The sequence below is a fragment of the Nanorana parkeri genome, unplaced genomic scaffold (genome assembly GCF_000935625.1).
Source record: "Nanorana parkeri isolate BGI_ZX_2015 unplaced genomic scaffold, ASM93562v1 scaffold179, whole genome shotgun sequence".
Classification (NCBI taxonomy): Eukaryota; Metazoa; Chordata; class Amphibia; order Anura; family Dicroglossidae; genus Nanorana; species Nanorana parkeri.
Genome location: NW_017306447.1, coordinates 471642 through 497146, shown reverse-complemented (window position 1 = coordinate 497146; position 25505 = coordinate 471642). Strand labels below are relative to the sequence as shown.

The 25505-nt window shown below is 41.8% G+C and overlaps 1 protein-coding gene across 1 annotated transcript in view; it reads right to left on the bottom strand.

Moving 5' to 3' along the window:
- The window catches only part of LOC108785793 (E3 ubiquitin-protein ligase RNF213-like), a 172391-nt gene that overhangs the window by 78528 nt on the left and 68358 nt on the right, over positions 1–25505 (bottom strand). The window contains exons 15-26 of the mRNA XM_018554942.1: positions 24385–24540; positions 19208–22759; positions 15406–15542; positions 13692–13787; positions 13091–13209; positions 11743–11850; positions 11208–11437; positions 10131–10272; positions 8002–8137; positions 6717–6899; positions 5755–5894; positions 166–320 (exon numbers count right to left, since the gene is read on the bottom strand). Of these exons, the coding sequence (XP_018410444.1) occupies positions 166–320; positions 5755–5894; positions 6717–6899; positions 8002–8137; positions 10131–10272; positions 11208–11437; positions 11743–11850; positions 13091–13209; positions 13692–13787; positions 15406–15542; positions 19208–22759; positions 24385–24540 (5154 nt within the window). The remainder of the gene's footprint in view (positions 1–165; positions 321–5754; positions 5895–6716; positions 6900–8001; positions 8138–10130; positions 10273–11207; positions 11438–11742; positions 11851–13090; positions 13210–13691; positions 13788–15405; positions 15543–19207; positions 22760–24384; positions 24541–25505) is intronic.

Here is a 25505-nt window from a genome sequence, read left to right as displayed (position 1 = left end):
ATATATATATATATATTTAGTCATTTTCTGGACCATACCTAATTAATATTAGTTAAGCGTTTTTATACAAATTTGAGAATATTTTGGCTTTTTCTTTTTGCTAGGCTTTTTGCATGCATAGACCCCAGCCTCGATTGCATATTTTTGGAACACTACTAGTTCTACCTTTAACTCTTCAGCAGATGATATGCTCATGTTCATGAGGATAAAGTCTCTCTTGTAAATCAGGAAAAGGTTGTGTTGCGTGTTCTCTTCCTTAGATGAGACATATTTTCCCAATGGCGTTTTACAGAAGATCTCTAGAAATTTCATTGCAGGACCTGCAATAAAAACAAAATCAGGTTTGTAAGATTAAGACACATACAGCTAGGAAACAAAACGTGGCAGCTGCTCAAATCAATTTAGAACTAGTAGAAAAATTCAGTACACTTAAGCAACCTGTTGTGGGACAGTAATGCAGGTGCATTATGTCACATGTTAACATACAGTACGTTGCGTTAAGGCAGCCCACTCATTAGCAATGGGTTGCCAAAGCACCACAATGTATCAAGAAAGGCAAATGGCCCTTTTAAGCAACACAGTATGCCACAACGCATTTATGTGCATTATGCAGTTGCCTGATCTGTACAGTGCCTATGAGTGTCATTCACAATGAATGTCACCTCAATGTACAGCACATAGTGCTGGTGCATTGTCATGTGTTGCACACAAACATTTCCGCTATTCACAAGTCTGTGAATACAGGCTAAATGAATAGTACAAAAATACCCACCAATCAATCCAGGCAGCAGAGATCTAACTGTAAACTGTTTATAAACCTAACTCTTTTAGACTCTTTAGGTCTGGTAGAGATTTTAAGGGGGACCCAAACGCCAAAAATATCATACTAGACCCTTAATCCGAGCAGTGGCCTGTCCAGGAAAGAAGGGGGAGAAGCGAGTGTCCGCCCCCCTCCCTGCACCATGCCAGGCCACATGACTTTGACATTGGGAGGACAAAGTCCTCTACCCACAACCTTGGTCTGGTGTTTGTTGGCGTCTGTGGACAGAGGGGCTCATCTCCATCTGCGTGCCCCCTTTCATAAAGGGGCACCCAGATGCCGCCCCACCCCTTGTTACCCCCACTCATTCACCAATTAGTACACAAAATAGCAAATAAACACAGCTTGAAAAACTCCTTTATTTGAACAAAAACAAAAGCCGGTTTTTAACTTCCCTGGCGGTATGATTTTTTATTTTTTCCTTTCTATTGATTTTCAGGTTTTTTTTTCTTTTGAATCTCCCACCGGTTCCGCCCCCCTGCGACGCGGATGCTCGCAAGGGACGGAACCCGGAAGACGGATGCCGGCATCGGCCGGAGGACACAGCGCGGCACAAGGGACAAGGTAAGGGACGCGCTGTGTATTCCCGAGTGTGGCCCGAGTGGGGGTTACCGCTTATGGTACAGAAAATTAACCCCGAGCCACACTCGGGAATACCGCCAAGGAGGTTAACAAGTCCTTTATTATTTTATTTTTTTAATTGTCCAAAGATGTAATCCAAAAGGTCAATCACGTGGTGTAGCGAGGTAGATCCTTGTCAATCATAATGAACGATGCCCGCCGACTCGCTGAAATAAAAAATTCCCGCTGCCCACTGACCTGTCCGCTCCAGCCGAACATGTGCAAAATGACAGTGCCACAGTTCAGCTGCAGACTTGCAGCTGAGCTATTACTTGTAGTTCTACAAGTATATACATACCTCTTACTCCTGGTTCTGCAGGTATGCATGGCTGTGCTGGTGCTCGTAGTCCTCCAGGCATGTGGTCTGAACCTGACTCACACTTGCACCAGTCTGGCAGCTTTAGGTGTCGGCCGACCTCTCCTGCTGTTTCTTATACAGCTTGTCGGCCAATCAGTTCAGTCCGCGTGTGGCCAATTCTGTGGATCCTCCCTCTTCCTGTCTCTACTTAAACTCAGGGCAGCGAATGGCACGCGGCCCGAGCAGTGCTTTCCCAAGCTAGTTGCTGAGTCCCCCATTTGCGATTGACCCTGAATTCCTGGAAGTTTTCCTATGTACCGAACCTTTGGCTTGTCCTTGGATATTCCAGTCTACAGTATGCCCTGTGCTTTGCTTTTGTCCTTGGATATCCCTATCTACAGTCTGCTCCTGTGCTTTGCTTTTGTCCTTGGAAATCCCTGTCTACAGTCTGCCCTGTGCTTTGCTTTTGTCCTTGGAAATCACTGTCTACAGTCTACCCTGTGCTTTGCTTTTGTCCTTGGAAATCCCTGTCTACATTCTGCCCTATGCTTTGCTTTTGTCCTTTGATATCCCTGTCTACAGTCTGCCCTGTGCTTTGCTTTTATACTTGGAAATCCCTGTCTACAGTCTACCCTGCGCTTTGCTTTTGTCCTTGGAAATCCCTGTCTACAGTCTACCCTGTGATTTTCTTTTGTCCTTGGAAATCCCTGTCTACAGTCTGCCCTGTGCTTCGCTTTGTCCCTGGAAGTCTTAGTCTTCAGCCTGTCCCTAACCTTTGATTTGTACCCTGTACCTGTTAGGTGAGTTGGGAGGACCTAGGGATTGTGACCTGGGTCAGCACGCAGCCAAGCCCATCTCCACCATCAGGAGCTCTGGCGAATACCGGCTGGCCCTTAGATTCCACATCCTGGGGGACCCCATGCCACCTACTCAGCATCCCATGCTACCTAATCAGCACTACAGCACCCTGCCTTGTATTTGAACTTCCAGCTTAAGCTGTCTTTCACTGCCTCATTCAGTTTCCCTGCTCTGTTCACTGCTTGTACTCCAGCTCTGGGAGTCGTCAGCCTACACTGCTTGGACCCTTTTTTCTAAGTGTCCCTGCCAGTGTAGTAGAAAGGGTCCACATACCTTACTCCAGTTCATACACGTGAGCCCCGATCCGTGACAGACAGATTGTAAACAAATGGGCGGAGCGAGTCCACTTATTTGTTTTCATTGCATGCCAGCTCACTGTACTCAAATTCCATGTCAACAGATGGGTGGAGCGAGTCCCGTGATGTCACTGGCTTTTCATTTTGTTCAAATAAAGGACTTTTGTTGAAGGTGCGGTGTGTTTATTTACTTTTTTGTGGACTATATGGCGAATGAGTATGGGTAGCAACTACCCCCTACCCATTCAGGTGGCATCTGGGTGTCCATGGGGCACCCAGATGCAGGTAGGCCTCGCCTGCCGGCAGACCCTGACAACCACCGTACAAGGGTTGTGGGAAAGAGGCCCTTGTCCTCATCGGCATGGGGACAAGGTGCTTTCACCGGGGTCCCCCCCTGGAAAAACACCCTCCCAATGTTGAGAGCATGTGGCCTGGAGTGGAGGGGCGAGGGTGCGCTGGTATGGAATTTTAGGGGGGGGGCCCGCTTTTTTTTTACATCGGGGGCCCACCTAACATTCCTACCAGACCTAAAGGGTCTGGTATGAAATGGGGAGGGGAACCCCATGCATTTTTTTTTTTATTCAATTTTTTTGACACAATTCCTGAGATTCCATCCGCTTCGGACCCTGCTTCTCCCCCCTACAGCCGTTTGTTTGGCTTTGCCGAGCCGAACCGAACCATGTTCATTCAGTTCGGCTGTTTACTTTAGCTGTCTTCGGCTGCTGTATGCACTATTGAGAATGGAGCATACAGCAGTCCTTCGAATCGGCGGAACCGAAGTGTTTCTGCAGCCGAAGGATTATTCTTTTGTTTGGCTAAATCCTTAGGCTCTTTAGTGAATAACCCCCTTAGATTAAAAGTAAAAGGTCCTTGGTGCACACATATGCATAAATATATACAATCCATATATTTAATTTATATACAATAATATATGAACCTACACTGGCTTGAAAAGAAACAAGGAATGCACTGATATATCGGCCGAAAATGGCCCTTTTGGCAAAATGCAGAAAATGCGGTGCATCCTTGATTTCTATCCTCCCCACTGGGTGCTGCTCTGTGTCCCAGCTGGGAGGAGAGAAACCGCCACAGGAGGCCGAGCGCTGTGAGCAGCCGGCATCTCTCCTCCCCGCACCGCTCAGCCTCCTGTCACAGATCAGGAGAGCGGGGGTGTGGGCGGAGACAGCCATTGCTGTCACAGGAGGCTGAGCTCTTCTTCCGCCCAGCCAAGCCTCCTGTGCCAGCCAATCCAGGATGGAGAGTGGCGGTGTGGGCGGAGACAGCTGCCATTGCTGTCACAGAAGGATGAGCTCTCCTACTGCCCCGCCCAGCCTCCTGTGACAGCATGTCAGAATGGAGAGCGGGTACAAACACTCAGTGATCACTGAGTGTTTGTAAATTGAGGACAGAGTATGTTTACTGTGTCTTCAATCATGAATGAATGGGAAGTGATCTACATCACCTCCTGTTCATTCATGATTGTGGACATGGTAAACATACTATATCCACATGTCATAAATGAACAGGAACACTCAGCATGGAGGATTCATGTTCATTTACAACAGGGGCAGCAGAAAAAGATTGAGGACTCTGTGTCCTTAATCTTTTTTTCTACTTTAAAAGGGAAATATCAGGGGTCTGTTAATAAAAGTGAATAAGTAAATAAAAATACAATATTTTAAAAAGTTGGAATAAAAAACATTTTCGGTTTCGGCATGACATTTTTCTTTGTTTCGGTTTTGAAATTTTCATTTAGGTGCACCTCTAAAAGAAACCTTTTCAAATGTGGTTTTACTCTAATTTTATAATCTATGTAAACATCCAAACAGATGCACATACATAGCAATGGATATACTGTGAGTAGCTTACATTAACTAAGGCTGGCCATACACAAAGTACTTCTCTCTCAATTCCCCCATTCATGCAACAGCTTAAGCCCTATCCTTTTTAAATGTACAGCACCACACAGGACATGCAGACTTTCGCAAAGCAGCTGGAGACCCCAAATTGTATGTCTTTGTCTACATAACAGAGTGGTAACTGCTTAAATTAGTCTACAACAAGCAGGGGAAAGGTGCAGTCCGCTGGGACAATTTACAGTACTACCATTCAATACAGCCAGCACAGAGACCTAACTTTATAAACAAACATATTGGTTATACTTTTAAATATGCCCCTACAGTGCCTTCCAACTCCCCCTTTCCAGATGCATACTTACTTTGCAGGTGTGATAGCCTCCAACAGGGTTATATGAAACCATTTCTAGACAGGAGATGCTCAGGAGATTGACCAAATAGAACAGTATGGGAAGCTACTGCCCAGGCATGGCTGGTGAATGGGAGATCAGAAACAAGATATAAACAATCACCTGAGGTTGCAGAAATGAAGTATGCATCTGGGAAATTGGAGCTAGGTTAGCATAGTGCGCCTATCCTTTAAAGTCCAGTAAGTCACCACATTCTCACCATTTGTTTTGTATTGAAAGCAGCTACAGCCATAGTAGAAAATATTATCCCACTGCTGACTCTGTGAAAGCAGTGGTCCTGTAGTGGTCTGACTCTCCTTCCATTGAGTCCAATCAGCTCCAGTTCTGGTTCAGCAGGGAATGCATACGAGCACAGCAGAGAGACTGTTGCTTCTACACAGAGAGCAGCAGTTCTACTCTGAAGCACCACACTAAGAGACAGGCTTTTCTACTATAGCTCTAGCTGCTTTACAATCAAAATGAATGGTAATACTGCAAACGCTGACCTGTATTTACTGCACTTAGGTTGTATTTTCAACATTTTCAAATGAGCTTTAAGGTTACATGGCAGGTTAATGTACCGACTAATATTTGAAATACACAGGATGAATATTACCTTCTGTAGTATCAATGTGCTGGGCCTGAGTCCAAATATCTTCCAGATAATCTTTAATCCTCCAGCTGAAAGGTAAACAATTTTCCCCAAATACAGCGATATTCATGTAGTTCTTCACCAGAATGGTTTCATTCTGTGAACTGGAACACAAACAGCAAAGTCAGACAAGCAAACTTTTAGCAATAATTGTAATCACAGCTTAAATGACTGTCTAAGCAGCACTGATTGTTTAATACAGGATAGATCCTACCACAGCCATATTGGCTCATTACTCATGTGGGCTCAGCTTCTTGGTTGTGCTTTGCTCATTCTCTTATCTTACAGCAAATATTCCAGACAAAGTGAAAACAATGACTTCCATGTAGTCTCTAATGATGGAAATGCCCACAAAAGTCGTATGATCCTAGACTAGAGACAAGGAGCAGCATATAAAAAAAAAGAAAAAGGCCTTTTTCCAATATTAATGTACTTAATTTAATGTAGTAATGCTGACAAGTCATACAGATTTATACGGAGTGTTATTTTTAGTGACAGATCCACTTTAAAGAGACCTTGTCTCCCTGCCCATTCAGGCCAAAGTGACAGATGCTTTTCATAGCGAACCTGACCTAGTTCTACTCACATTCCCTGTGCCCCAATGCAGCTTCTTTCTCGGTCACAGCTGCTGAATAATAACCTGTGATTCTCAGTGTGGGCAAAGCATGTGACCTCCCCCCATGCTGCAGTACTCTCTGCATCTCTCACTTGACAGAGGACGTGACATTGACCCATGTAAGTGCCAACACCTAGTATTTTGTGTTAGCTGCAACAGAGGAAGGAATGGCAGGGGAGCACTGTAAAGGTAAATATAAGGTGTTTGGAGGGTGTACATGAATTGTATTTTTTTCTGGAGGAAGGAAAATATAAATAAAAACAAAAGAAAATGTTTTGCTCATTTATTTAGACGTTGTAGTAAAACTTACCTGTGACTATCTGAGATAGGCAGAAGATTTTCATCTTGAAAAATGTGCATCCATAGGCATTTCACATAGTCTTCTACATGCTTTGCCACAAGGAGGTCCAGGTTGGCATTACGATCAACAACAGACAAGATTTGGGACAGAAGCGGTGTGACAGCGGTCTGAACACGTTTCCAAAGGGTTTGCCTAGACAGCAAAATATTTTTGTTGTATTATACAAAGAACGTTACAGCAATCATATCTGTTTCTTTAATACAGCAGCTTACAATAAATAAAGCTACCAGCTTCCTGAAAGTGTTTTAAGATTTTTCTCCATTGGGATATACAAGTATAGCTATGATGATGCTGCAATCAGGGCCGGCCTTAGGCCTTTAGGCGCCCTGTGCGAGAAAGCTTTACAGCACCCCTCAGTTTAATGTTTCATAACTAGGTTACTCTTCTTTCTTAGGAATAGGCAATTCAAACATTAAAAAATGAATGAAGTATACATTGTATCTAAAACCAAATCTTTTTTTGTATTGAGTAGGGAATGATTAAAAAAGTAATTTTTGCTATCTTTGTCCCACAAGGGAGATTTTCCTTCACTTCCTGTCTGAAAACACAACCGCATGGGAGAGGAGATCTCTCCGATGTAAAGGGAATCTTCTCTTAAGGTGCCCATACACCTGCCGATAAACGTCCGATAATCGCGGGAAATCCCGCTATCGTACGATAATCGGCAGGTGTATGGAAGGTGTGCGACCGTTTCTACTGTACGGTCGCACGTCTTTTGTCTCCCGTGCAGGCTTGAAAACCCGCCGAGAATCGTTAGTGCCGGGTTAGTGCCACTCTCGGGAGACAAATGCCGAACGGTCCGGTGTGCAGCAGGGCGGGCTTTCGATCGAAAGTACAATCTGCCTGTCCAAGATGGGCAGATCGTACGAGCTTTTGATTAGCTTACAACCATCGCAAGACAAAAGTATGGGCACCTTTAGACAGTTGTAACCAGAATAAGTGTCTCCACTGGCTTTTCCTTTCAATTCTGTTCTGGTGACAACTCAAAATGTAAGACTATGGCCCACTTTCAGTCTCATTGACAAAAGTCACAAGTACAAATAGAGAGGAATCTCCCAAAGTGGGGATAGTGTCAGCAATACAAACCTGACATGAGTTATAATTCTTTCTTCCTCTATCCAGAAATAAATCAAAACCTAGCTTTAACCCCTTCGTGACGGGAGACGTACAGTGTACGTCTTGTCACTTTGTGCCTATATGACTGGCCACGTACACTTACTTTATTGTGAGGTACCTGAAAGTTCCAGCTTCCTGCAAAGCATCTTGATTTGCAGCCTCCCGTATGACCCATTGTTCAGGATTATATACATTTTCTTCCTGCGTCTTTAGCAACTTGAACAGGCGGTATTTCAGCATTTTTAGGAAAGAGCCTATGGGCACAAAACACATTAAAATGTCAATAAATATAGAGGATGATAAAGTAATACAGAGTGCCAAAAACTAGTCAGTCTAGGTGCCAGAATTATAGAGAAGTGATTTCACTGAAATAAAAACAAAGGCTACAAAAAGTTAGTCCCCTAGTTCCTGGAATAAAATAACTTCCATCCTGCACCTGGCTGCATTACTCACAGGGAGTAATGAAAGTTGGTTATCGCTCCAGGAACATGGTAAAAGAAAAAAATAATGACTGCTAGGCATTATCTAGAGAAGGAGGGATGAGTTTTAGGGTGCATATGGGTAATGCGTAGACATGCACTTTAAAGTAGAGATGCACCGAAATTTCGGCTGCCGAAATATATCGGCCGACAATGGCACTTTTGGCAAAATGCAGAAAGTGCCATCTTTCGGCCAAAAAAGCAGTGCATCCCTGGTTACTCTCCTCCGTGGTGGTCGCTGCTATGTGTCCCCTCTGACACAGCGAGGCGTCCAGCGGGGAGACAAGAAACTGCCACAGGAGGCCGAGTGGTGCAAGGGAGAGTGATGTGAGCGGCCGGAGTCTCTCCTTCTGCACCACTCAGCCTCCTGTGATAGATTGGGAGAGCGGTGTGGGGGCGGAGACAGCTGTCAGTGTTGTTACAGGAGGCTGAGCTCTCTTCCCGCACAGCCCCGCAGGAGAGCAGCGGCATGGGTGAGGAGTCAGCTGTTAGAGGACATTGAGCTCTCCTCCCCACACCGCTCGCTCAGCCTCCTGTGACAGCGAGTCAGGATGGAGAGCGGGTACAAGCACTCAGCGATCAGTGATTGCTGAGTGTTTGTACATAATCGAGGACAGAGTATGTTTACTGTGTCCCCAATTATGAATGAATGGGAAGTGATCTACATCACTTCCTGTTCATTCATGATTGTGGACAAGGTAAACATACTATCTCCACAAGTTATAAATGAACAGGAATAGTATAGAGAAACTCAGTATAGAGGATTCCTGTTCATTTATAACAGGGGCTGCAGAATAAGAGATTGCGACCTCAATCTCTGTGTCCTCAATCTCTTTTTCTATTTCAAAAGGGAAATATTAGGGATCTGTTTAGACCCCCAATATTTCCCCCGAAGCCCCCAACAGTAGAGTAAAAAAAAAGTAATATTTAATAAAAAATAAATCAAACAATTTAAAAAATTTGTAAAGGTTAGAAAAAAAGAATTTGGTTTTGGTCTGACATTTTTTTTTTTTGTTTCGTTTGGTTTTGAAAATTTCATTTCGGTGCACCTCTACTTTAAAGTAAACCTATCATGAGAAAAATATGGGGCCACCATCCTTCTGAAATTACTAGCTGTTGGGCTTTTATACCTCTAGAACACTAATCTAAAACATGTATGCAGAACAAGAAAGTTGAAGAAAGGTTACCTGCATACTTACTCTAGGACAATGGTTCAATGTATTAAAGCAAAAGAGTCAATATAACAACCAGGCATTTCGCATTTTCAGAGGAGATGTCAGCAATGGCAGCCTCAAAGCCTCCCATATGATAGGAAATCTGACAGGTTGCTGAAGGTACCAACCCTTTTATTCTACTAAATGCAGTTCAACATCTTAGATTTTCTTTCTGGACTGAATTACAGCACATGCAGTAAACAATTCTATTTATTACCCTCTAAAGAAATAAATCAATGTGGTATTAATGGCTGTCACCCATCTGTTCAAATTATACTAAGGATCCCATGACTGGACTGTTATTTGTAATTTCGAAGTTGGTACCAGTAAAGGCAGTTTTCAAATACACCAAGCTAAAAATTGGTGTATTGTAAAATTAAGAATTTTGGATTAATAATGTTATTGACAAATTTCAATACTGAGCACAGTGTACGTAGAGACCACAGGCTTAAACAACTACATGCTGTATTTCACCAAAAGGCAAGTTGTATCTATTCATACAGTATAAAGCTAAAGCTTGAATAAATTCATACACAACAAATTAGATAACATACTCTTTATCTGATCTTCTGTGCTCATAAGGCTTATTAGGATCTCAATCCTCCTGGTGCTACGGCTTTCAATATTCTCCTCATCCCTTAATAAGCCTATGGCATTCTGAATACAGCTTCGGATGAGAATGGTGGTGTCCAACATCTGTAAATATATGAAAATAAGCTTGTACAACTTCATGGTGATCAGGAATAAACACTTCTTCCAAGGGAAAATGCAATAAAGCATTCAGGAATATCCAAAAGTGAACAGAAACACCCAAAACAGGAAAAATAAACTAAGAATAAACTGGTCAGAGCTCTTTCTCGGCTCAATTTCAGCAACTGTTTAGTAGAAGTGCCAAAGCACATTCACAGTCAGTCGCTAGAGTGAAAGTATATGTGAAATCCAATCACAAAAATACAGCAAAAACAAAAATTTAAAAACAACATAAGAATTACACTGAAAACCTTAAAGTGTATGTAAAATTAAAACTCTTTTTTTTTAGTTTTGGACAGAGAACAGAATTGTAAGATATTCCCTCTTAGACAGCTGTCACCAGAACAGTTTTCACCATTGGAGGATTTCCCCTCACTTCCTATGTTAATAGCAGTTACACATTTTGGATGTCCCAACAATTTGTGCGCAAGTTTTTAATAAGGAGGTCCAGTACTAGCTCTGCACTTGTTGACTGCTTCTTCCTAATTTTTTTAACATTTTACATAAAAGCATATCATCCAGGAATTTCACAGCACATAAGTAAAACTGCAGAAAACCTCCAGTGATCAGGTCTCTGGAGCTCTACTTGCTAGAAGCATGTGGTACATATGAAATGTTTATCTGTAATATTTCGCTGGCAAAAAAAAGTTGTGAACATAAAGCAAATCTATACAGAACAACTACAAATTGGACTGTATTGACAGAGAAGCACCACTTTGATTTCTGCAAAGGCTCCCATTCTGTTTAAAGCCAGCCCTGGTGCTTCCTTGAATTCATGAACTTCTATGGTCACACCTAAAGTGTTTTTAAACTAACACATCAATTTCATAATGATCCTCATATAATCTATTTAATGCAGACATTACTGGATCTATTCTTACATCCTCTGGTCTGGGCAGTGGATCATCAGTTTCCATTTCTTGCGCTTCAGAAGTTTCATTTTCAGGCTCCATTTTGCCTTCCATATTTATATCCATCTTTTCGTTCTTGTCCACTTCATCACCCCTGCCGTGGATCTCACTGTCTTCATTTCCATGGATCATTTCTACCTCCATCTCTGTTTCCATGTTTGTTTTGTGCTTAGTATCATTCTTTCCTGGTTCTTTTTTCTCTGTAATAATAAAACAAAGAAATCAAAACAGAAAGCACATAGCATTTGTGTTTCATTTTGGCCACATAGGTAAGGTTGCCTTCTTCAATGACCGATTACATGCTGGGAGAAAAGAGGTGACCAGGGAAGTAGATTTGCAACAGCCATTTCTTAGCCAGTCTTAGATCAGTTGTTTTCATTTAAGAGGAGAATGGCTTGCAGGACGCATAAGAGAGACATTAAAGAAATCCTGAGATTATGATTTTCCACAGGTTTCCTGGAATATCTTGCAGAAATGCATTTATATTTTTATCACTCCAGCTTACCTTCAGCATGGAACAGACGGCTTATGGTGAGATCCTGAAGTGCTGTTACATCATCAACCATATCCTTAGACTTCCTCAGATCATCTATGTGAATGGACTGCCACAATCCTGCAAAAAGTAAAGATCATTAAAGGGTCAATCATGATTGTTGATGGACTGAATTGCCCTTTGGAATTTCATATCTCACTAGAAATCTGTCTAAGTTGTTTGCCTCACAAAAGTCCTGATTACCAGGCAGTCTGAATTTTCATTCTAGATACTTCATTATAGGGAAAGTACAATGTTTTTGATAATTCTTGTGTAAAGTGTTTTCCACGGCCGAATTGGGATAACACCTAAAAATATTTTTTAAATGCTTCTTGCGTTTAAATTGCTTTTACTTAGGTTAGGGTTTCTTGGTTTCTTAAGGATTACAATTTCTACTTGCTTCTCCATCTTTGTAATGTTAGGAGGGGCTATGAGGGGTGAGCGGTCTGTTAACTATGTTGTACTGTGCTGGCTCATTTTATTATCATAGATTTAAACACTGGCTGTCTTAAAGGGTGAGAGATTTAAAAGCCTGGTTTCTGAATGAGAGAATCACAATCCACAAATTTCAGTCCTGAGTCTTCCTATCACTACAGATCACTGTGAAGGTGTTAAGAAAAAAAAATGGATTCACCTATTATGCCTGCTGCAACAACTATCTAAAAGGTAAAAAAAAATAAAAAATGTTGGTATGCTGTATGATTGGGAACACATAACGAACATATAGAGGGGTTTTCTCAAATCTGACTGCAAAAGTGGAAATACACTTTAATGTTTATAACCTGTTTTATATCACAGTTTTTGCTTATTTCAATACAAATTGTATAATTTCCTAAAGAGAAAGCCCAGCACTAGCTGCTCACTTTGACTCTCTTGGCTAACTCCAGGCAGAGTGTACATGCAGAGTAGATAATGGGGGTATGACCCTCTTCTGACTTTTTCATCTCTGTGTGTAATTTGAACTCCTGATAATCTGTAGTGTAACGTAGGGCTAGTGATACTGGTTTCCAAGTAGCTAGCAGGTGAGTCAAAACATTTACATCCACCCAAACAAAAATATTAGTTTGATTGGTTGGATTTGGTCTTTAAGTCACAAACCGAACTATTCCTTTTTTAGGCAGTGGGTTTAGAATTTTCTGATCCTAGAAGAAAGAGGACACAGCTAATGGTTAGGACTGAATATTAACAAACTCAGATCAAGGTGCTGTTTAATTATCCCATTTATTTTAGTAAGATGTTAAGTATTTAAGTCAGATGTTATATGGCATGGGTTAAGTGAAGTATGGGCACAGAATAGGATTTGAAGTAGAAACAATTTTACCTCCTCGGAAGCCTACATAAGAAGTGCCTCCTTGCATTCTGGGAAGTTTGGTTATGAAGTAGACAAATACAGACGCTTCTTTGAGATTCACCTTTTGTATCTCATTCACAGCAGCGTACCTAAAAAGAACAACAAAGATTTTCAAAAGTATTTAACAGTTAAAATAATGGAACAAAAATGTCTCATGTACTCCCATGTACTAGACAGCATACTGTGGTAATCTCTGGGGCTGTACTGATTATAGTTGCTCCATCTATCCTAGACTGCTAGAAGGAAAGCCATGGATGTTACCGTCATGCAATACCACTGGCCACCATACTCTGAAACCTATTGTCTATAACAAAGCGGGGAACAACTATGTGTATCAGCATGCTTAGGTTTTTAAAAGATTTTATTGTAAAGGAGACCAGTTGAATGTGACTTACTAAACCATGATCAAGGACATAGTAGGCAGAGGTATATTATGTATCATATAATATCTATTATATAATATATTATCTATTGAGTTCCTTCATGGCATGAGAAAATACACGCATTCTTTTTTGCATCACCTCAATTAAATTAATTTAGTTAAAATGTCAGTACAGTAAAAAAAGCTTACTTTGCTGATGCCACAAGATTTGCTCCTTGGGATCCTTCTTCAAAATCAGTCTGTATAATCAATATTAGATTTCCAGATGAGCATTCAAGAAAACTCCTGCATTAGGAAGAAAAACAAATGATATGTGCAACTATCATTCTTGTTTGTAATTGTGCCAGTATTGCTGTTGCTACTATTATTACTATTAGTGTTCATCTTATATCCTCATTTTATTGACATTTGATATTCCAATTACATGTATCCTTATGTAATAAGAATTACAAAAGTACTAAATATTATCATATGTGAAAACTGATGTTAAATTACAACTTAAAGTGACACTAAACTCAGGAGTTGAATCTTAAAAATGCATTCAAGTACCCTACCTATGTCCTGGGAAGGACAGGTGCTGCGTGTGATTGTACGCAGCAACCTGTTCTTTCCTATGGGAGGATGCAGCCGTACAACTCCGTACGCTCACCCAAGCTGTACATCGGGGAGAATGTGGGTGTTCGTGCTCGGATATGTAGGAGTATGGACACCCGCATCCTTCCATAGAGAACAGGCTGCTGCGTACAATGCACGCCACATGGATCTGTACGGGCCAACTCTTGGCTGTGTGAATGAGGCTTTAACAAGCAAGCTTGGAGTGGTGGCTATTTGACAACACACACAGGGACTATGTGGATCAAAAGTAGCCACCCTTCATAGGGAAGGACAGTGAATTCAGAGATGAATTGAGGATCTACAGGTGATAAACAAATAAGATACATTTTTGTTCCTAGTTAATGGAGAACTATGAGGTGAGTGCTTTTCACTCACCTCATAGTTCTAGCCGACCTGTGACAATGAGACTGTCACAGGTCGGCTCAGTAGATCGGGAGGTGAGCAAACCCATACCGGCATTCGCTCACCTCTTGATCCTGTCATGGCTCTCTGCCGTGACAGGGGAGGGGCTGGATTCCCCCCTCCGATCCGCCAGCGCTCACTGGCGGAACGGACAAGGGAGGGTACAGCTGCCTCTAGATAGGCAGAGCCAGCTGTCAGTCACGCAGCTGGGCGGATCCCGGCACAATTGTCGGGATCAGCTTTAACTGCGGCGTCTAAGTGTACCGCGAGCAGCAGCTCGCGGTATACTGCGGCATCTCGGTATACCGCGAGCTACAGCTCGCGGTATACTGAGCCTAGGGTGATGGGGGGACGCTAGTTTGTGTCCTCCCATTACCCTAAGGAGAACTATGGGGAAAAGCCTTAACCCCATAGTTCTCCTTTAAGGTACTTGAATGCATTTTTAAGATTCAACTCCTCAGTGTCACTTCAATATCTTCTTATAGAGTTTAGTGTCACTTCAATATCTTCTTTTCTTAATTTCTTATTACTTATGCTTCTTGATATACTTCCAAATCCTTTCTTAAAATACGGCAATATTTTGCATATTTATATCAAATACGTTTTGTATTTATTGAATTTGTCCATATGCATCTGTAATAGTTACTAGTTAAAATGTTAATAAAGAAAATTTGCATGAAAATAAAACTTCCATCTGATTCAAATGCATTAAATATTTCTGTAAAACGATTACATTTAAACTCTACAGTGACCACAAGCGACAGCCAATGCCATTTACTGATTTTAAGGAACCTGTACAAATATCGCCAAGGTTCATCCAGCAAACGGTCTAGACTGGGTGTGATGATAATTCTATTATCTTCTGCACTGCCAAGTGAAAACTTACCGAATCTTTTTCAAGAATGAGAACTCTGTATCAAACTGCTGCAGGGACAAAATTTCAATGCTACTGACTTGGCTTTGTAACTCAGTTTCTAAAACCTTTCTGTCAACAGACGTCAGAAGACGGGAAAATGTTGTGATCTAATAAGAATGAACCAAGATTAAGGCAGAACTCCAGCCAAACATAACAAGATAAAAATGAATAGTCCATTAAAATAAAATAATGAAATAACAACACAAACTGCTTTTGTTGCAATATTCAGCTTCAACACAGAGATTTCCCCTGCTGTACTTTTTTGCCACTAGAGGTCTGATGTCCAGGATAAATCGACCCAATACCTCTGAGCCCAGGTCATCCTGGACCTGCACCAGCTTGTGACTGGACGGTGAAAGGAAAAGCAGCACAGTGATGAGCTTATTTCGCAATCATTATGCTTTTTTTCTTCCTTTAGCATACTTGTTGTCAGCACATGAACGGATTGGCTCCTTGTGCTGCTTCTTCCTTCCACACTCCAGTCCTGCTGTACAGGGACTTCAAATGGATGATGTCAGGTCAAATTCAGGTATTTGCACTGCTTGCATTTAAAAAAATAAATTGAATGATGCATTAACAATTACATTATATATTAAGGATTACAGAGCTGCATTAAAACATTTGTCCTCGTTCTGCTGGGAAATCCGTTTAACATTTGCCACAAATCACGTAGTTATACTGCATATATTCCCTCTTCTGTTATTATAATGGCAAGTAAAATGTGAGATTTGCTCTCACTTTCTGCCTTGGTGACAGTTACCAGAACAGATAGTGAGAATGAATGTCTACAATGGGGAACCCAACAGCCATAAACCTGACAGAAACCCAAACACTTCTGTACTCTACACAAAATTACTAAAAACAAATTCAACATTTCTATAGTTTATAATGACAAAGCTGTTTAGATCTCTAATTAAAGGCTACTGTTGGTTTTGTATCTGTCCCTGAAGCTGGGAAGGCTGATAGTATGCAATAACTGATATTCTAAGCCAGAAACTCAGAATCATTACGACTTCTATTTCATACTACTTTAAAGGGAACATTCCAAGAGATAGGATAGCTATTAATAGTAGAAATGGGGGTCGGACAAAGCATGGCTCCCACTGATTTCATATATCAAAGTTCAAACTTTCAATTAAGTCTGCTAAATATATTCCAGAGACAGCAAAGCAAACGTTGCTTAAAGTCCTACAGTTTGCTTATTTGGAAAGCAGCCACAACCTGAATAGAAATGTCTGCCCCCTGTCAGCAAGCTATAGAGAAGGAACGTTGCTCTCTGTGTGAAAGCAGTGGTCTCTCTGCAGAGGCACGACACACCCATTCTGAGTCAGAGCTCTCCAGCTTGCAAATGTCATGCTTCCTGCTGAATGGAGAGCTCTAGCTCTGACTCAGTAAGAGATGTGTTGGACCTCTGTAGAGAGAGCACAGCTTCTACACAGACAGCAATGGTCCTTTTATGCATCATACTGGCAAGGGACAGACTTTTTTTGAATTAGGATGTGGCTGATTTCCAAAATACACAAACTGTATGATTTTGAGCACCTTTTGTTATGATGTAAATGGAATATATTTACCTAATTTAAACTGAAAGTTCATTGGCTTTTAAAACTGAACTTTAGGCAAGCAGCTAAATACAAAGATAAAATACATACAAGGGAGCTGTTTTACCTGCCAAAATTTTTTATTTTTTTGCCCATCCAATCCTGAGATTTACATAGCTCTGCTACACAGCATAGTCCCTACACAGCACGTCCCTTCCCCACTCCCACACAATGACTGGCAAGAATAGGCAGCATTCTTCTTGCACTCTATTATACCTGACCAGTTTCTTGCTCTCCTGCTACCTCTCTCTGCTGTAAACACTGTACAGTAAACTACAAGAGGTGGATACCAAGTTAAGTTCAGATATCGATAATGCTCGTATTTAAAAATAATATAATGACGTATTAGTAATTAAAGAGTTGTATTAATGTGTGCCTTTTATATCCGCCTGAAGTTCAGCTTTTAGAAAAATCTGTTAGAATAGAATCTAGCCCTGCTGACTGGCTCAGGACAAGTATGGAGGTAAGGAGCCCTGACATCACTACTTCTTACTTGTTTCAGGTCAGAGACGCCCTAAATAAAAGAAAAAGGATGACAGACCCTTATGTCTGCACATTCAAAGACAAAAAACCGTTGGCAGTTCTCTCATTTTTATCTCAATGGGTTAATTTAAAATTGTCTGGGAGAGCCATGATATGTTTGCTCCCCTATCAAGAGCTCTAACATATAAAGGAGGATGCATGGGCACACACACTGTGTAACATTTTTTTAATATGTAGGATTCTTGAAGAAATTAGGTATTTGATATAATTCACATAAAGCAGGGATCCCAACCTGAAAAAAAAGAAAAAAACTATTTTAAGGGAGGTGCCCTTCTCATTTCAGGGAGGTGCCCTCTGCCCTTCCCCCATCGGGTGAGAAAAAAACTAGCATATTTCAATTTGGAATATCCAATAGCAAGCTGGCTATTGCACCCGCCCTCTGCTGCTGTAAATCGCTAGAAGAGGACCGGATGGAGAACTTCAGATCCCCCTCTGCTGATTGACAGCAGCAGTGGGCGGGTGCAATAGCTTATCTGCTATTGGCTATTGCAAAGTGAAATAGCCAATAGCAATCTAGCTATGCATTCCTATGCTGTTTTTTTTCCCCTCTGACTGACGGCGGCCCCGATGTCAGAAAAAACAAACAAAAAAAACAGATCGCAGGGAATGGTTTACTCTGCTAGATATAGCAGAGTAAACCTTTCCGGGAGAACATTTTTCTCTCTCTGGCAGCCGGGAGCCGCTATCTAATAGCGGGAGACTCCAAGAGCATCCGGGAGAGTTGGGATGTCTGCATAAAGTATGGTGTTTTTTCTGAAATTAAATGGAGCTTATTGTAACGATCCCAATCGGGTCCCGGCAGTTCCGTCGAAGCCTCGGCGGCGTCAGCCTAGGTGACGTCACCCCGCTCCGTCGGAGTACCGGCGCGTCACAGGTGACGTCATCCGGCTCCTCCCCCTTCCTCTATTTAAGCCAGCAGAGGCACTTGCCTGACGTTCGTTCAATGGTGTAGACGTCAGGCAAGTACCTCCGCCGCACCAGCCGAACCCTCCACACTATTGGGCCGGACGAGTGCCCCTTCTCTGCTCTCGGGCCGCCTCCTCTCCCAGTCTCCTCTCTGCCTTGCTGTGCCCCAGCTCCTCAAGACTCCCACAGTGCTCCAGTCTCCTATTCACAAGGAAGGACTTCTTAACCAATTCCTCCGGCCTCCACTGGGTGGTGCTGTGGCACACGGACTTTCTAACAGCAAGTACTTCTCATCAATTGTCATTTTGCTACATAAACTATACCCCCGTCTTTGATTGCTCCTGAACTGTTACGGTTGCAGGCTCCTTGGGCATTCCAAGCGCTTTCCGCTGTACTACCCAATTAGCGTGAATACTCTATGCCATCACCTGTTATATGAGATTGCCTGCAAATCCCCTAGCAAGGATTATTCATCATCACTATACATTCAGTACGCCCCCCAAATACTTCATTAGATCTGAAGCTGAGATCCTCATGCCCCTCGCACTAGGCAGGGCCTGGTGTGTTACACTTATGTTACTAGTTCAGTTGTAAATAATGCTTAGTGGACTTTAAGACCTAGGTGATTACCAAGCCGGTGGAACAATTTCTACGTTTATTGCAAAAAAAAGGAATAACTGATTGTAACCAGGTTTAGAAAATCAGGCAAAGTAATACCATACCTCCGTGAAAATGGTATGATTGTCATATCCAGTTGTCACATGATAGTAAAGAAAATCTAATAATGAACCATGTTTCTGCTTCTTGAAGTATTCCTCAATCAATTCTTTCCGGCCTAAGCGGATGACAGAATCAGGTGTGGCACAGTTTAGCAAGACTTGTTCTGCTTTGTTCTTCACATCTTTTATCATTTGAGTATCAGTATGTGATTGCTTCATGTTCTCTGTCACTTGAAGAACAACTGAAGCACAAGTATCTGAATGGTAACCAATAAAAACATCTGAAGGCCTGTAAGTCTGGGTGTTACCAATGGTGTAGGCTTGTTTGCCTTTAGTGAAATCCTCTACCCAGGCTTCCAACTTACAAACAATAACCTTGTGTTCTTTCTTCAGGAATGTGTTTATATCCAAGTAATGTTTCTCAAGACGGTTGATGAGAGGAATTGGAAAATCTTTGTACACGACTTCTTTTTCTTCAATGACTACCAATCGGAACTTTGGGTGGACTCTGCACTTGACACGATGTGTGCCTAAGCCCAGGTCAACATATTTTTGGCCAGCTAGATAGACATAGTATTGGTTCAATGCATCATAGAGGCTTTCATACAGGTTCTGGAGATTAAGTAGTATAACCATCTGTCCAGTTTCCATGCAAATCTTAACACGGTTGATATTTCGGCAAATCTGAGTATATTCTTGGTCCTTTGGAAAACTGGAGCCAAAGATGATTTCTGGTTGTTGATTTTCCTTGAGGAAAGCTTGCTGAAGGATTTGTAATCCAGCATAGTTTTTGGTTAATATTAACAAGTAACGACAATCATCACTGTCACTTCTGATGTTCTCCATCACCAAATCTATTGTGTTGCTATATTCTATATTTCTGCTTTCGTCTCCTAGGAAAATTTCCAAAGCATTCACCTCATCTTTCCCGCTGAAATTCCTCAGAACAGCCCTAGCAATTTCATCCAGGGTCAGGTTGGTTTGAGACTGCTTGGTAAAAGCAAACACCATTTTTATCAGACTGTAGAAATCTCGTAGACCAAAGAATTCCTTTTCCTGTTCCTTTAGGGTTTTGCAAACTTTAAGATACCCCTCTGAGAAGTTTGAGAAGTATTGTGAGACTTTATGGAGAATTAATTTATCAGAAGAACAAATTCCGTTTGCACTTTCAATAAGCTCTTTTTTGTTTGGGTCACCTCGGGATACAAATATCCCTCGGTTCATTTTTGCTGGATCCAAAGCCCAATTAGAGATGCCAATGAATCCAACTTTTTTGTGTGGTGAGGTGTCATCATCAATGCATCCATCTTCTAGCAAAGGATGAAGTGTTTTTAAAGGCATTTTAGGGGAGTCTTCTGCAAGCCCTATTTCATCAAGTACAACTACAGACACATATTCGTTTAAATTCTTCCCTTCCTGGAATCTGGCACAGTGTCTAAATGTACCAATAATCCCTTCTGGTGTTGAATGAGGACTACACTGAAAAGACACCAAGTGGATCTGCTTTAGGTCCTTATACAGTTCTGTATGAGCTGTTTGGCCTTGCATAGCATCAGCAACAATAGTCTTTGCAAGAGACTTTGAACTTCCAGGTTTTCCAACCAGAAACAATGGAATTTTTAGCTCGATGCAGATGACCATCATAAAGAGGTTTTCCTTCAAAGCAAGATTTCTTGCAATGGTGTCCCTTAATTGTACACCTGCTAAGAAGAGTTCCTGAATGGAAGTTATTTCCTGTAAAATAATGGTGGGGTCTCTATAAGGCAGAGGAAAGAATTTACATATAGCCCTCCTGAAAGAATCTTTGGTTTCCAAAGATGCATGATAGCACACGCCAACAGCAAGAACCAGAGACCAAGCTGCTTTATCTACCACACTGTCAGTACTTTTTCTTCTCAATGCCAGGGATGGATGATGTTTCAGCTTGTCATGACGGCTAAAAAACCATTTGAAGACCTCTATGCAACGTTCCACATCCCTAAGGCTTACAAAGCTGCACTCATCATTTTTATCTCTCATGTAGGACTGAGAAGCTGAAAGGACATCTGTTAATAACTGGATGTCAGAAGTAGAAAGCCGAATCTCTTTGGCTAAGCGCAGCACAATCTGCTGAATGTATTTATTTTCAGTTTCATTGTTTAGTTGCCCAAAATCCCATACAAGTGGAATCATGCTAGGAGGCAAAGCATGTACCCGATATACAAGCTGTCTCAGTGGAATGGAGCCAAGCCTTTCTTTTGCCTCATCTGCTCTCACTTTATAACCTAGTCCAGCAGATTCTAAACGTTTGATCATGTCATCAGTGTGCTTTCTGTAAGGGTTGCAAGCAGCAATGATATGTAGACCACAGTCTTCTTGCAAAGGCACCCCTTCTACCGTGTGATCACACAGGGCTTCTTTGATGCTGCTAATGGCCTCAGTGGTGTTTGCTTCATCAAAAAACAATACAGTTTCACATCCCTCTTGCTTGTTAATCTGTGCAATTTCTTGGGCTTCCAAGATTTTTTGGTAGATTGTCTCAGCAGTGGTACCACCATGAACCTTTACAAGCTTCATGTTTTCTGTTTCAACAAATCCCTTGCACAAATGACACAAGAATTTAATCAGCCTGGTTTTCCCACAACCGGTTTCTCCCATGATGACTACAGGTATTCCACATCGGAACCTCATCTTAATTGCTAAAATCTTTAGCATGTTATCCATGGTGAGCTCATATGTTTCATCAGGGTCCATCGGCCACTGAATTCCTAGCACCATACATAAGCTGCTTATTTTCTCATGTCTGGGCAACTGGTCAAAATCAGTATTGAATGGCACTCTCTGAAGCCTCAAGCCTGCATAAAGTTGCAAGGACATAACATTTTGTCGGATGATGCGGTTATTTCTGGGATTTATGGCATCCACCCCACCAGCATTATTTGGTTCCAGGTGGAATCCTATAAATGTCATGGATGCATGGTCTTCATTAAAGAAGATATAGGGATGCGGCTCAGACTCCCATCTCTTGCGCATTAAAAAAGGTACCAGGTCTTGTTCCTGGACTCCATCATCAAGATTAATCTCGTATCTTCCTGGGCTTTGATCTGCAATGTGCAAAGAAGGAGTAGCAAAGTCTTTTGCCATTAATATCATAAAATTCACCACAAAGTTTTTGAATCCTTGCAGTGTATCTCCAACAAACTCATGGTTACAGAACACTGAAGCTTCACAGTCTCTTAGCTGAAGGTTTAGAAACCATGCAAAGTTCCGGAGTTCAGACCATGAAGGGTCAACTATGCCACAGTAAAGAAGAAATATCTGCAGACATTTTGCTGGGTCTCCTTCGGTGTGGCCTTCTATGTACACAAAGGCATCTAGATTTTGTTCCTGGTCAAAGCGAATCAGGTATTGGTACGGTCTCTGGAAACATTCACTACGAAATTCCTCAATGTCCATTCCTGGATCTCCACAATCAATTACATCAGTTTGTGTAGTTTTTGTGAGAACCTCTTTTGGAGAGCAGCAGTGAATCTTGGGGAAGAAGTCAATTAAACCGTTTTGCACAATTCGAGGAACCTGCAGGTAAGAGAAAATAAAAATTCTCAGTCAGACATCATACAATAGCTGTAAAAGTTTTTTCTTTATTAAAAAAAAACTTCTTCCTCAAAGTTAACATAAACCCCATTATTTAAATCAACTCAAAACAACTCCCTTGATGTCCTTTGTGTGACTTGCATTGCAGTTACAGTACTTCTGCAGCATCCTCCCACCTCTCTCAATGATAGTGTCACACAGTAATTTTGCTTGCTGCAAGCCCACTAACACGTTTTGTGTTGGTGTGCAAGATCCCGCATCACAGAGGACTATGCTGACATCTTCTTATACCGGCTTGCCCTCTTTAACTATCGCCTCAACATGACCCACCAGAACTCCTCTTGCCTCTAACATCATAGTGAAGGGGAAAACCGATTAGTACCTACAGCAGAACCCACGGACCAAAAAAACTATACTGGATGAAAAAATCCAGACGCCAAAGCAGGTTTTAATAGGAAACAGCTGCAACGTCTAGGAAACCGGCACCTCTGACTACCAACTCGGGAAGACCGTGAGTTTTATATAGCCCTCAATTTGTCTCTCCTCTGTATCCCATAATGAATTTATGCTTAATGGATCACTCGATCATGACATAATCAAATGCTAATAAGGTGAAGATTTACCTGCAAATGAGACCTTGTCATTAATCTACTAATCTACTTGATTTTGAAGATAATATACTAAAAGTTTTCCATCTGCTATAACTATAGATTTCAGCGGCAATGCAAACACACTAACCGCTAACCGAATACAGTTACTATAAAGGAAAACCGAGATGTGGCTATTACTCATCTGAATATCTCTTGTCCTCATAGAAAGGAATGATCCCCTAAACTCCATCTACTGGATAACTTTAAAAATAACTTATAGTTGAGATCAAATCCTCACTGCCAACATTTACCAAAGAGAATTAAATCTTTTCCCACATGAGAGGCCTTTCTGTCTGTGTCCTGTTAGCAAGCTATCCACTTTAGAAGGGGAAATAAGGACTACCCATGAAATATGTGTATGTGTGTTTATGTGAGACAACGTTGTCGATTTTAAAGTGTGTTATGTCTATTTTCGGAAGAGATGTTGCTTTTTCTAACATTTCAAAATAAAATGTAATATTTTTTCTAATAACGGTCTGATTTAACTCTTTCTTGGTCAGCGCACAGAACGGTGCTTGCGACCAATCTCTTTCTATTACTGCATATGCCACCCAGTTACAGACCATACATACATTTTTAAGACAACCACCATCGAGGGTTTTGGCTGTCTGATTATATCTCCGGGGAGTCCTCCCCTGTTTTTTTGACCCACTAACACCCATCCTGGGGACATAAATTTTTTCCCATCTGCCTGACTGGTATAGCTGCTTATAGTCACTACTAGAAGTGTATGTGACAGGGCAACAATGCTGGAACACAATTAGGAGACAGAGTGTTGAGAGAGAGAGAGAGAGAGAGAGAGAGGACACAGACAGCGATAAAAACACAACAGAGGTTCTTTCCCTGCACCACTCTATACTAATCTAAAAGAAAGTTTTGCTTTTACTTATACCTTAAGACGTTCAGAGAAACAGTAATTCATATAAACATTAAATAGAAATAGAAATTAAATCTTACAGATTTGAATTGTTTTCTAAATAAAATGTCAGAACATTCCAAAATCTCAATGATGTACAGGTGACTGGGCAGGCGCTTCCATATCCTTCCCTCAGAATCCATCAGATATTGCAGGACAAGGAGTTTAAACAGGAACTCTGAAATGCCACTTTTCACCTGTATTAAACAAACAAATATATCACAAGATGAAATACCACAGGCCTGACAGAATTTGTATTTCATTCTAACAAACATATCCTCAGTCTGAATAAATTGTACATACGTCTTTGTGTTATGCCAAATAACTGTACATAATGGTCTATGTCTTATGCCATATAAATTGTACATGCTGGTCTCGGTCCTATGCCAAATGTCACAAATGTCTCCAGAAATCTGTGCCAGATTTTCCCTTTGCTCCCTGGTGCTGGGCTGTCAGCCTATGGTGTTTCACAAGGCTGCAGCCAATCTGCACTCCTCCTCCCCTTTTTAGCTCTACCTAACTTGTTGCAATTCCTTCGAGCAACAAGCCTCTTTCCTTGTGCTGGACCCCTTGTGGCTCTGGCGATCCCTGTGACTTTCATTCCCTGTGTTCATCTTGGATCCCTGCTCCTTTGGCTTCCCTGTACCCAGCTGGTTTCCCTGTTTGGCTTAATCCCCTGCTTCATTGTCAGTGTTCCTGCTGTAGCCGGATTCCTGTGTATACCTTAGTATTTTGCTGAAGACTTCCCATTGCTTCACCAGTGTACTGTGAGTCTCTCTTCTGCCTTCTTTGCCTTACTACTTTAGTGTTTTCCCACTCCAGTCATTGTGTGTCTGCTTTCTCCTTACTATTTGCTTTCTTTGTACTTCAGGATAACTTTTTCTAGTGCTCTGTAGTTCTGTTATTTACCTTTTCCAGGGTATCCTCCACATTTACCCCCTTACTTCTGAGCTCTCTTTCCTATAGCTTTGTTATATACTACTATCGCACACTCCCAGTTGCGTAACAACCGGGGGGGCAGGGGGGGCACTTGCCCCGGGCGCAGGACTGAGGGGGGGCGCCGTCACGACCCCCGCTAAACGAAGCCCCTGGCTCCCTCTCTCTGCCACATTCACCCGGCTGTCATCGGGCGGCCGCTCGCTCCTCCGAGGCCACTGCGAGC